This window comes from Lycium ferocissimum, chromosome 7, assembly GCF_029784015.1.
Source record: "Lycium ferocissimum isolate CSIRO_LF1 chromosome 7, AGI_CSIRO_Lferr_CH_V1, whole genome shotgun sequence".
Taxonomy (NCBI): domain Eukaryota; kingdom Viridiplantae; phylum Streptophyta; class Magnoliopsida; order Solanales; family Solanaceae; genus Lycium; species Lycium ferocissimum.
The window spans coordinates 34,822,546-34,836,604 of record NC_081348.1 but is presented as its reverse complement, the minus strand read 5'-3'; the positions used below and the strand labels follow the sequence as shown (position 1 = coordinate 34,836,604).

The window sequence follows — 14,059 nt, the reverse complement described above, 5'->3', positions numbered from 1 at the left end:
TTACATACAAATGGAGTTGATTATTACCTAGAAAATAAGCGGATAACCTTCTAATAAAAAGGAAGGTAAATTACACTAATAATATAAATTCTTTAAGCTATTAGTACTACACAAAGTTAAATTCATCAGAGAAAATAACCTATCAAGCAATTTTATCAAGTTTTCGGATTAAATAATACCAAGTAGGATTAAGACAATCTCCAAGTCCTGACAAATCGTTTTAGAAACCAGGCCCAATTTAGATTGACAAGAAGCTAGAGACAAACAAGCTCAATTGATGCAAGCGTCATCATAACAGGAGATGCTAAATCTCTAGTTGTCTATATAGTTGTCTATACTCTATAGGAGCAATGTCAACCATAGAGGGATAATCAAGAGAATGATTATGACAACTAAGGAATATATCATGAAAGTCTCTGAGCTATCAGTAAAGAGGGAGATCTAAAATTTAAGTTTAATGGGTTCAATTTTTAATTGTAACGTTAAAATTAGCGATTTGGATATCACATTTATTGATATTTTAGTGGATTTTTTACACACTGTGTGTTGAAAATTATGGGTTCAAGGCAAAAGGCTACATCCTCCCCTAGCTATCACTAGAGGAAAAGATACAGAGAATACTGCTGCTTAAATAAGCAAGACTGCTTCAGAGAATGTACTACAACAATGTCCACTGAAATGATCACGTAAAAAACAAAAAAAAAAAAATGTGGAAAGTAATTCAAGTGTGCATTCTGATACAGTAAAAGCTAGATCCACTAATATCACATAGTAAAAATAATTCTTTGCTTCACAAAAAAGTGCCAAATGATGCTAGTCCTAAGATTTTCTCTGCCATATCGAATGTAATTTCAACAAAAGAAAGTCTAAATTAGCTTCTTCTTGCGGAAATATCGTTTCAGATACAAAATTTGTAAAACTGCCGCCAGGCCACAGACTGCCAAGGATGCTATACTAAAGCTAGCCACCCGCGCATTAGTTGTTTCACTAACCGACCGCATCTCTGCTTCTCTGAAAGAACAAACGGAATATGGTATAACGTGAAACAACAAGAGCAGGTAAGTAACCTAAAAGCAAATTAAAATACCTGGTCTTTAAGTAAATCAAATTTTCATGAATGGCCTCCACAGCTCCCTCAAGCTTTCTCAGCTCAAGTTCAAGACCCTACCAGAGGCAGAAATTTGAGTAAAATTTCTAGAGCTTCCAGAAAAGATCTATTTATCTACTTATCAGGAAAAGGAAATTAATGACTAACCAAAGTATTATCCTTTAGCGATGTATCAATTGTACAGGAGGAGATAACAACTACATAACCCAAGCTTAAACAAGTTACAATACAAGCTTTTGTCAGAGATAAGGTTAGAGACAAACTAAAAGTGTTCTGCTCTTGAATGAGTCATTGAAGTCAAATTCCATCACGAAATGTAGCTTCCACAAAGTTTTTTTCCTAAATTATTTATAAGGTGACAAGTCTGACTAAGGGCAGCCCGGTGCACTAAGCTCCCGCTATGTGTGGGGTCCGGGAAAGGGCCGGACCACAAGGGTCTATTGTACGCAGCCTTACCTTGCATTTCTGCAAGAGGCTGTTTCCACGGCTCGAACCCGTGACCTCCTGGTCACATGACAGCAACTTTACCAGTTACGCCAAGGTGACAAGTCTGACTTTCAAAATAAAATCATTATTAATTGCTAAAGTTTGATTAGTTAACTCCTGATACATCCTAGGTCACAAAGTCCACCAAAGCTACCCCTCCACATATACTCCTCCACCCCCAAAAAAGGAGAACATTCATTTGTCCAACCACTTACCAACTCCAAAAAAAAAAAAACCAAAGATACACAAAGGAATAAACGAACTCAAAACTCAGCATAAGATCATGAATTAACCTTGAATGCTCAGGACCACCATGTATAAATGGTTCATGAACAAATGGGTTTTCTACTAACAAAGGCAAAGTGTTCAAAAGTGAACTAAGCTCCAGCTTTGCGCAGGGTGCGATGAAGGACCAGACCACAGCGGGATTGTGGGAAAAGATTTAAGTTTATGTGGTAACAACAAGCTTTACTCCCATTCCTAATTTCTCTTGGCTGTTCAATTGACTATGAGAGTATAATTCAGATTACTTATTTCTCCATTAACTACAACAACAACAACAACATACCCAGTGTAATCCCACAAGTGGGGTCTAGAGAGGGTAGGGTGTACCCAAACCTTACCCTACATTTGTTGGGTAGAGAGGCTATTTCTCCATTAACTATCTCAAATCTGTCCAATTCCATATGTCAATATTTGATTGGATACAACATTGATGAATCTAACTTTGACTTATCTACTATATTAGAAACAATGGAAGAAAATATTAAATTTTGACATCAGAACAGTTGTTTGTTGAGAAAGATCACATAAAAGTTCAAATTTAAATGGAATTTAAGTTCTTTGAAATTTGTGAAAGTTGTACGACATGACATTAATTGGAATTGTGTCAAACAATTTGGAGGTCCTAAAATAAAGGTGTCATATAAAATAGGCCAATACTTTTTTTCCTTCAAACTATGGAAAATAAGAGATTTTACTATTGACGCTTTCTCCCTGCCTCTCCATGATTTCAAATCCAAGTAACATCCATTACGTTGACTTCCCTCTTTAAAGAACTTTAGTTTCAATTACACCATCATTAAAGTATGACCTTTTAACTCGTTAGTAAAACATACTTCAAATTCACATCTTTTAGTCCCCCTTTATACCTTCAAGGCTCCATACTTTCTTCAATTAGCGCGCTTTAGTTTCAGACAATTATGTTATAAACAAAGATCAAAAGCTGAAAGGGCGAAAAAACCAGGTCCCACCTCTATCTTCTCCTTTTTGGCAACCGATTCCCAATCCTTGGCAGCAATTCCGGTTTTCCAGTCAAGGCTAACAGTTAAGCTCCCACCTCCTGGATTATGACCATCTTCAACCCAAAAACATGCTAGATAGTTGCCTGTCTCAGTTGTTGTGAAGGCAAACTGACCATGTGTCATGTTTTCCTTGTGATGAAGGGTGTTCCCAAATGGTGAGGAGACCTGCACAAGTAATAACACGCCATAACATTCACTACAATCAGCTACAACAATTTCAGTAAATTTTGGGCAGATGTTCTAGCCCAACAAAAGGGTGATAAACTATTTCAGCAAAGCCAAGTAAAGAAACCTGAATCTTGAGGAAACACTAGCAATACCACCTCAAATTTAAGATACCTCCCAATGCCAGACTGCCAGTTGATTATTTTGTGTGTGTGTGCGCGCGCGTGTGTGTGTGTGTGTGTGAGAGAGAGAGAGAGAGAGAGAGAGAGAGAGAGAGAGCCCTTCAGGGCACAACCGCACAAGCATATGCGCTTTCATATTTGTTGTTGATTAAGCGGAGAAATCAGGGATATACAAACAAAACACACTACCCAGCTTATGAGTTGATGCTTTGTATCATTGGACCTGTCTATACTTAGGCCACAACATTTTGGCACCGCACCTGTCTGGCCTCTAGGTCCGAGCATGAACTATGTAGAATCTAGAGCCTAAGTTGATATTATCATGTGACCAGCTAAAGCACAAGGCTAAAATAAAGATTCAGCTATAAATTGGACTAAGCCTATAGGGTGAAATAACTCGCAGTGCCAAGTGCAACGGTGATCGCTTGCTTCATTTAGCAAATTAGGGTAAAGTTATGAATTCTGATGATGCAGAAGCAAGAGCCATCAATTTTAGGGGCATCATATCACTGGCCAAAGACAAGTGTTTGATCCGCCTGGGTATGAAGTTCCTCGATATGGAGCCTAGCTAATACCTATTGTATATAAGGTGCCAATGTAAAATAGAGGCCTACTGCAATAACTCATGGGAGGAATTCTCGAAAAGATGTAATCATCGGGTGTTAGTCCCAAAACTAGCAACTGGTCTTCCGAATGCCACGTGTGCTAGCTATAGCACATCGTATGGTAGGGTTACTAGCACACTCCTAATAAGACTGACTCTGGTGTCAAAGCAATTATATTAAACATCTTGGGCCTCTACTCTGGATCAGAGACATTCTACCAAGTTTTCTTCACAAAGCTCTACACATGCGACTTCCTTTTACTTATTCAGACTTAATAGCTTTGGTTGCTTTAATGTTTAATCTTGCAACAACTAATAATTCCTCCTATTCAAGGTCCTTTACCTAAAAATCCATTTTTCACTGCTTTTAGAATTGATATTTTCACAGTAGTACTTTTAGATCATTATTCAAGCGACAAGGTTGAATGTACCTTATAGAAATCTATCACATGTAGCACAACATATGCATATGTTTCCATTATTCTCTCACATTAACTTAGTTGAGTAACTAATTCTACTATTGATAAGTGGACTGGGTTAAACAGAAGCACAAGCAATCCTACGTCTTTATTCTATACCTCAACAAACTATGCGAAATATTAACATTAGACTCTTCACTGATTCTTTGTCAGTCCTTTTTACTGCACTTAAGAACAAGTCACTATGCAAATATAATGAAGCATAAGAAAACTATGCAAATAAATTACTCATATCCAGTTAAAAACCTAATGAACTATCATAATAAGCAAACAAATTTTCATTCCAGTCAAAATCTAACGGACTATAATGTCTAATTTAATGAATGCTCTAGAATAAAAAGTAAGATCATTAAATCAGCAAAGCAATCTTCTTGACAACTTGACAAAGACCTAAAACATTACCCAATTCGTAAGTTATTTACAAACACTAGTCTATAAATGGATAAAGTAAATAACACTAGCACACTTGAACCAAAAATTCAATCTTTCCCGTAAATAAAAAAACACCTCATTATTCCAGCTGATACAAAAGGAATCAGTTGAAAATCAATCAGTTTAAACTATACCCTTACCCCAACAAGGAAACACCTATTGTTATCTAACACATATCTAAAAAGGGATCATGCCAAATTACCCTTTAAGCAAATCAAATCCCAGATTCACATACACAAACAAGAATAAAAGTATGCCTGCAAATAATGATTTAAGTCTATTCCCTAATCTTAGACTAAAACTAATAAAATCCCAAGTTTGTAAATTAATACACAAACAAGAATGGATGTATGCCTGTAAATAAATATTTAAGACTATTCCCTAATCTTGAACTAAAACTAATAAAATCCCAAGTTTCTGAATTAATACACAAACAAGAATGTAAGTATGCCAGCAAATAAAGATTTAAGACTATTCCCTAATCTTGAACTAAAACTAATAAAATCCCAAGTTTGTAAATTAATACACAAACAAGAATGGAGGTATGCCCGTAAATAAATAATTAAGACTATTCCCTAATCTTGAACTAAAACTAATAAAATCCCAAGTTTCTGAATTAATACACAGACAAGAATGTAAGTATGCCAGCAAATAAAGATTTAAGACTATTCCCTAATCTTGAACTAAAATTAATAAAATCCCAAGTTTGTGAATTAATGCAAACTGAAAAACAAAAAAGATTTTTTTTTTAAAAAAAAAAAAAAAAGAAAAAGAAAATTAGGACTATGGGGTACCTTGACTGAAACAGTGGGGTTAGGATGGTGATGATCATCAGAGATGGCAAAGTAATCAGCCAAAACGACAACGTTATTGTGAAGTTCTTCAGACACACACTTTGTTCCAGTCGCTGGTACAGTCAACCATATAGCTTGTCCTTTGTGCAATAAACATAGTACCATCAAGAACAAGAACACACACCTGTTCATCATTCCCTTTTACTTCTTTTTTTCACAATTTTGACTTGCTAATGATCTAATGTAGACACTGCTTGGAATGTTGTTCAAAAATGGGAATCTTGGATTAACATATGTGGGCATGTGATGTATCTGATTAGCCCATTGGGCCTTTTTTAAGAGTACTAGCAAATTCATGGGCCTCTTTGGTTTGGACAATTTTGCCTAATTATTCTGTTTTTTTTTTTGCGCGGATTGTCCTTCATTTGGGGTGGTATTTAATTTTTGTCCTTCAAATTGGTGGTCTTTAAGTTTTGTCCTTCGCCTAATACACCGAGATTATGGGTTCGAACCCTAGCTCAGTAAAAAAAAAAAAAAATCGCCCGGCAAAATTTGCGCTGAATTATGCCCATGAATATTTTGCCTTAAGGTAGAATTTTACAAATCTGGCCATGCAGGCAGAATTTGGGCCTTAACCCAGAATTTGCATGACGTAATTTTGCCTTAAGGCAGAAATTTAAAGACCACCATTTTGTGGGACAAAAATTAAAGACCACCCACAGCGAAGCACAATCCTGCAAATTGCCCTGAATTATTTACTTAAAAAAATAAAAGAAGAAAAAACAATTGCTGATTAACATCGGTGTAAAAAAATAAGAAAAGAGAGAACTAAATATTCTATGATCATCATGGAGTTTATAACACGCTCTATGATATATTATAAATGATAATACTTAAATAGTGAAAAACTAAAATAAGCAAGAATTTAGAGCTTGACCCTTGTTTTTTTGAAATTGTGAAATCTTCAAGGAGATGTATCTCGATAAAAATCTGATTGTTCACCTTGCCTTCTTACTCCAACCGCTCCAAAATCTCCTGATACTTCATCAATTCTTCTTGGATCTATTGGACCTTATTAATGTAGTTGAAACTTGTCTCCTTCTGTTTTACCACTCTCATTGGTATTTGCCTTAAAACAACCTCCTCAAGCATTTTACTATTCCAATAATGTTTTCTTTCATGGATCTTCTTTGTCTTGAATCCAGTCCTTTGCTGCCTAGGTGAAAGATCTCCATCCCTAGCCACCTTAGCAAAGCGTTCATCCAATACTTCATTCTCATCTTCTTCATCAAATATGTCAATGCCCGACTCATCACCAAAAGCTTCCAATGGATCTTTCACTAAAGATTCTGGCTCATACCTCTTGGCCGCAAATCGAAAATATGAGTAAAGATATGTGTTATTTAACCAATTATTAACTTAGATTCAGCGCTAACAGATTTCAGACAAAAGCAATGGTGGGTCGGTATTAGGAAACCGACGGATGTCCTGAAATTAAAAACCGATATAAAAAGTCTGTCGGTTTCCTTAAATTTGAAACCAATATAAAAATAAAATAAAAAATGAGGGACTCCGTCAATTTTTCAGAAATATATATATAAAAAAATGTAACAACTTGGAATTGAACCCAAGTATTTGCTATGCCACTGCACAATATAATTCTACCACCAAACCACACATGCTCTTTGATGAAATATTTCCGTTGTTTTTATTTCTCCTCTTCAATTGCAGTTTTGCACTTCAAAATTTGGAGAAGTCCCTCGGTTTTCGTAAAAATAACTAAATAACCGACCATACACCGTCGATTTCTTAAAAAATCTTAAAGTCCAGGCGATTTTGTGTATGTTCTAATACAAACTTTAGATTTCCAGTATTATTTTCCTGCAAATACATAGTTCTCCAGTATGAGTAAATATTATAGTATGAATTTAACCCCAAGTTGCTTCACCTCTAGCTCAATGGACTCTCACTGAATTGACTAGTTTCGCGAGGGCAAGACCATTTTAATAACTGGTACAACGGGTTACCTATAGCAAAGAGTAAGTACGTACTCTATATCAAAAAAAAAAAAAAAAAAAAAAAACTATATCTTCTATCTATATCAGGTGCTTGCACTAATAACATAGATAATTAATGTTACTGCTGCTTCTATATATTAAATAACAAGAATTTAGTCCGTCGATTTTAATCCGTTGGTTTTTTTCGCCGGTTTTTAGTGACTTTTAGTACTGAAGCACGGGTTAAAAATGAGTTGAAAATATATTGGTTAATTGGTTTAAAAAATGGTTCTTTAGATTAACTCACATATCCCATAAGAATAATGAGGCCCTTGATATCACTTTTGATCTTTTAAAAGACGGTTCAGCAAAAAAGATTGGAAGAATAATAAAAAATGCCTCTCAATATTTTTATTAAGCATTGGTGACTTTAAATTATATTGCAGTAACTGAAAGCAATTTTCAACTGAATGAAATAGAGGAAGATAACAAGGTTAAAAGTGAAAATTTAATTGCACTTTTTAAGCTGAAATGGATTGAAATGACATCTTACACCCTCAAATGTGAAGACAACACACACATTATGCGAGTCGGATTTGAGAGTGTCCAGGAGATACCAGTATTAAATTGAGATGTCTAGATGATTACTTGGTAAGTTTAACCGTCAAACTTTCTTTCCTTATCTGATCAATTTATTTCCAAAACGTTTCATTCATTTGGTTGGCAGCAAGATAATAAGTTTCATCAGTAATTAGTTGGGAATACTAGATGTACTTTAAGTAAAATAGTACCAGATACATTGCATATTGTAATTTAGTGCCTTTATATTTCTATATATTAATTTTGAAGAGATAGTACAACAACAACATACCCAGTGTAATTCTACGAGCGGGGTCTGAAGAGGGTAGCGCTTACGCAGTCCTTATCCCTATCTAGGGAGGTCGAGAGGTTGTTTCCGAAAGACCCTCGGCTCAAGAGAAAGCATGACAAAGAAGGTTAAACAAGAATTGACGGAAGTAAAGCAGCCATGGCAAAATACTATAAATAAGTATTATGGAGAAAAATAATAGTAACTGGGGGTGTTTTGCTAAAAGGCCATTTTCAACACTTATTTTGACAAAAGGCCATAAGTCTCAAAGAATTGGCTAAAGGGCCACTATTTATGACATCATCAAATGAAGTCTCCAATGGTGTCACCCCTATACACAAAGTTTTAAGAAATACAAAACAACCCCAACCACCAACATTTAATTACCCCAATTTAGCAGCCCCATTTTTTTTGTTCCCTCCCTCCAAAAGCTCATTGCTCACCATTTCTGCACTTTTCCGATCCCGTTTCCGGCCAAATTTCTAGCTTTTCATCTCAAAATCAGTCCCAAACTACGGATTTCTTCCCCACTTCAGTCATTGTAACTTAAATCTCTTAGAAATCATTGAAAAGAAGCTCGAATTATTTTCATCATTATTGTCAAAGCTCAATTATTAGGTGCCCATTCCATCCGCGTCTATTGGTAGTGGAGTTCGTCTTTTTTTCTAATCCTCTTTTTGAGTCAATTCTCCATTAAAAGAGCTATATCCCTGCTATTTTTTTTTAGTCTGAATCTTGTACTGTTCTAAGTCTAGGCATCGACCAATTATAGACCATAGCAATAGTCTATTATATCGTTAGTATGGCGTCTATTGAAGAATATGTTATAGTAGGTGGTGATTACATGGGTAAATGGGTGGAGACCCCAAAATGTTGGATTTGGAATTCTGCGAGCAAGGTGATAGTGCTGATCGCCGTGCGTCACAATGGTACATATAACGATTTGGTTGAGAGCGTAAAGGAAAGCGGGGAGTTAGATTGTGACCCCAGCGACTTGCGCATTAGTTATATGATTAATGCTCTGTCCACTAGGGGAAATTTCTTTCATAACAAATGATAGGCATGTGGTGGTGTATATGCTTGATGTTGCTGTTGATGGTTGTAGGCTTGTTTTGAGAATAAATGTTGTTGAGAGGTCTCAAGCAGCGTCAACATCAGCACCACCACCCCCACCCCCACAACAGCGTTGCGTGCAAATTCAATGCAAAATGAGAGCATGGGTGATCATTCAATGGATACGGATGATCATGATGTTAATGTCGAAGAGTGTGATGGGCAGCCAAACCAACTTGGAAGGAAGAGAATAAAGTGTATCCCTGGCATCGCAAAATCTTTTAAGCCCAAAGGACGTGTAAAGGGGAGGAGAAGCAAGTGCTTAATTTAGAAGGAAAGCGGCCACAAGAGAACAACGTGCCGAAATAGAGGGATGAACTTGATGTATTTTTCAATGTATTTCATTATTGTGCTTTTCTTGTACTTTCCAGTTTTGGTTCTTCAATTAAATATGCTTTTCTTGTACTTTGCAGTTTTTGGTTCTTCAATTAAATATTTCAGCAAATGTATTTCATTGTGTTTTTTCTTGAATGTCAGTTCAATATTAATCAACTGTATAATTGTATTTAATAAACCAAGATTGTGTTCTATATATCTACTAGGTATAGTAAATAATAACTTAATATCTATTCTATATTAGATAACGTATATGATATATCTATATATCTACTAGGTATAGCCTATACGTAGATGATATATATTCGCTTTTAAAGCCCATCAATTGCTGAACCGCCAAACACCACCAATTAAAAATAAAATAAAAAAGTCAAACCCCAAACTGCATAAATCTAAGGGACCGTGGATAGATCTATAATATACCAACAGTTTATAATCTCCAAAGGGCGTAGTATATTATAGACTAAGTAAATAAAGGGGACTATTTTGGAATGAGAAGCCTGGTGAAAGTAAAGTTCATCAAAATAATTAAAAAAAAAAAAAAAAAGTCAAACCCCGAACCCCAAACTACGTAAATCTAAGGCGTGGATAGGTCTATAATATACCACAAGTGTATAATCCCCGACGATCATAGTACATTATAGATTAAGTAGTTCGTCTACACTCTACTGCAGTTGATATATAAACCAGACCTCTATTTGCCTAAACAGACTATAATTAAATAAAATAAAATAAATAGAAAGACTTGATGCTACTTTAACACTATATTAACACTTGATTACATCATATTAGACTCCCCATCCATTATACATATGATCCAAGGAGCTTTAGAACAAATAATGGTCCTTAATCATCAAATATTTGCCTAAACGGGCTATAATTAAATTAAATAAAATAAATAAAAAGACTTGATGCTATTTTAACACTATATTAACACTTGATTACATCATATTAGACTCCCCATCCATTACACACTTGATCCAAAGAGCTTTAGAACAAGTAATGGTCCTCCTTGGAACATTGTGCTTTGAGAACATTAGCTTATTGTCAGACTTATTGGATAGTCGTGTTATGATTACCATTACTTATCCTAAAACTCTCTGGATCATGTGTCTAATGGATGGAGGTCTCATATGATGTATTAAAGTGTTATTATAATGTTTAAATAGTATCAAGTCTTTTTATTTATTTTATTTTATTTATTTTTGGCTTTTTAGACTAATATTAGTGATTTAAATAAATAAAATAAAATAAATAAAAAGACTTGGTACTATTTAAACATTATAATAACACTTTAATACATCATATGAGACCTCCATCCATTAGACACATGATCCAGAGAGTTTTAGGACAAGTAATGGTAATCATAACACTCCTATCCAATAAGTCTGACAATAAGCTAATGTTCTCAAAGCACAATATTCCACGGAGGACCATTAGGTCTCCTAAAACTCTTTGGATCGTGTTTCTAATGGATATGGACTCTCATATGATGTATTAAAGTGTTATTATAATGTTTAAATAGTATCAAGTCTTTTTATTTATTTTTGACTTTTTTAGACTAATATTAGTGATTTAAGGATCATTAGGTGTCCTAAAACTCTTTGGTTCATGTGTTTAATGGATGGTGACTCTCATATGATGTATTAAAGTATTATTATAATCTTTAAATAGGATCAAGTCTTTTTATTTATTTTATTTTATTTATTTTTGACTTTTTTTAGATTTGGGGTTTGGAGTTTGGGGTTAAGTGTTCATTTTTTTTTGTATGTTGGACTTGTGCAAATTTAGTAGGCTTCTTGTTCCAATAGTCACCTTTATTCCCGTGATTTATAAACAACCTTAAAGGTCCATCATAGATCGTGTCAATGAGTTATTATAGATCATAGTCGTTTATTATCAGTTAAGTCTATTAATGGACCTATCACACTTAGCTTTATTTTGACGGTTAGAAAATAAATGCAAAAATAATAATAAAAAGGACATAAATAAAACACAACACAAAAATATGAACAACAACCATATGTTCATTTCACCAAAAGCTTCCATCACTAACTTTCACCGATGAAAGCTTTGCAAAATACTTACAACAAAAAGAAACATGTGCGTCGGTTAAGTGAAAACGTCACCCAATGGCTAAATTTGATTAGTTTGATTAGACGTGGAGACTACGAAAATTAAGAAAGGTACTCATTATGCTGCTTTTTAGTTTCCCCATGATAAGGCTTTTAATTGGGGAGTATAAACCTCCAAAAGGAAGACTAATATCCTAACTGTGAAATATCATAGACCAACTGAACAGTATATTATAAATTCACTTAGAGTATAAACTGATACAAAGTTGATTAATATTCAACTTGCATTCAGTTTTCAGAACTAATACAATAAAAATACATTAAAATTTAAAGATATCAAGTGAGATCCTCTCTCAAATATCGACACGTTGTTTTCTTGTGACCATCCCCCTTGCAAATCGAGCACTTGTTTCTCTTCCCTTAGCTACTTACCTTGGGTTTGAAAGTTTCCGTGATGTCATGAATACACTTAATTCTCTTTCTTTCAAGTTTGGGCTCGTACAGGGGTGGAGAATGAACATGTTTGTATACTTCTCTGGCATTTCCCATAGGCGAACAATACTCGTAGATGCTTGAACCGTAATCAACATCGTACTTCAATCTCAATGCTGCCCTCGCGTGAGCACACAGTAATTTCACCAAGTCAAACTTTCACAAGAACATGTTTTGTTCAGTAGATTGACTTGGCAGTTAGCCCACTGTCGCCTACGGTGAACTCATCGGCATCATATCTTTGTTTATATTATTGACAAACAAGGAATCTCCCTCATTAATATTTTCCCTTATCGTCTTTTCAGCTGACAACACAAATAAATTGATTGAACCGTTGATATCTGCACGCCTCTATATCTATATACAAACAATAGTGTGGCATTGATCAACCATGATATAAGAACAAGAATAATCGACCAAAAGTCTATTAATAGACCATAATGCATTTGCAAAAATAAAAAACAAAAGACGGAAGATCGAAACAAGAAAAATAAGTATAAATAACACATAAGGAAAAAAAGAAAAAAAGAAGAAGATCGAAACAAACAGCTAAACTTCCAAAATTTTGAATAAAAATCGGAATTTTATGAACACCATGAATCGGAAAAAGCTAACAACTTTTAGGGCAATATGAAAAATGCTCTGACAGAGTTGCAACATTGTTGAACCACGTAATAAGAATAATCGACCAAAAGTATATTAATATAGACCATTATTTACAGAGCAAAAACACTAAATCAAAGATCGAAACAAGCAAAATAAGTATAAATAACACACATTTCAATGAAAAAAAAGGCAAAATTTTAAAGATTTTGAAAAAAATAAGAGCTTATGAACACTTTATGAACAAAAGATTTTTTTTCAAGAACGGAAAAAAAAAATTAACATTTTTCAGGGCAATATGGAGCTCAAAATGCTCAGATAGAGAAGCAAAATTAAAGAAAATACCTGGGGAAGACGATGGAATAATATCAAAGCTCGGAGGAGAGGAAGAGTAGCTTGGAAGCTTGAGAGTTTTTTAACTTAGAAAAGTGAAAGGGAGTGAGGAGAGAGAGTGGGTCTTTGTATATTTTAAAAGAAATCAGATGGACTAAAGTATAGAAGTTAAACGTCCCAATCTTTTTAAAATTGTAAAACTGACCCCATTTTGCTTTTTCTAAACCCTACCAACGAAAATTAAATCAAAAAGAAAATGAGTGGCCACAGTGCAAATTAAAACTTAGAAGTGACCTTTTTCCCAAATCATCTCTAGTAACTGCAGCAAACTAATACGATAATCGAAGTATAAGAGACATCAAATAATAACAGAAATCTAAGGACAAGAAACTATAAAAATAATACTACTCCTACTAGTATGGAAGAATACGTGAGACAACGCTCTACTACCTACCAACCTTCTACCCTGATTCGCGTCCTCCACAACCTCCTATCTAAGGTATTTTGAAGAGATAGTATATTTTTAAAAGAATAAAAAGGTTTATCACAACTTTTTATGAATATATACTCTTCATTCCAAAATAAATGAATTTTTGGGGTGTGGCACATCCCTTAAGATTAATTAAGGATATTAATTAAAGGATAATTTGTAGTATTACTCTTTCGCTTCTTTCCAAACTTTTCTTAA

The 14,059-nt window shown here is 34.4% G+C and overlaps 1 protein-coding gene across 1 annotated transcript; it reads right to left on the bottom strand.

Moving 5' to 3' along the window:
* Positions 1-738: 738 nt before the first annotated feature.
* Positions 739-5,825, bottom strand: LOC132064602 (transmembrane emp24 domain-containing protein p24delta3-like). Its single transcript, XM_059457640.1, has 4 exons — positions 5,555-5,825; positions 2,848-3,063; positions 1,088-1,164; positions 739-1,011 (listed from the first exon to the last, which is right to left on the bottom strand). Exons 1-4 carry the CDS (start codon positions 5,747-5,749, stop codon positions 867-869), a joined length of 633 nt encoding a protein of 210 aa, XP_059313623.1. The 5' UTR covers positions 5,750-5,825; the 3' UTR covers positions 739-866.
* Between the last annotated feature and the right edge of the window lie 8,234 nt (positions 5,826-14,059).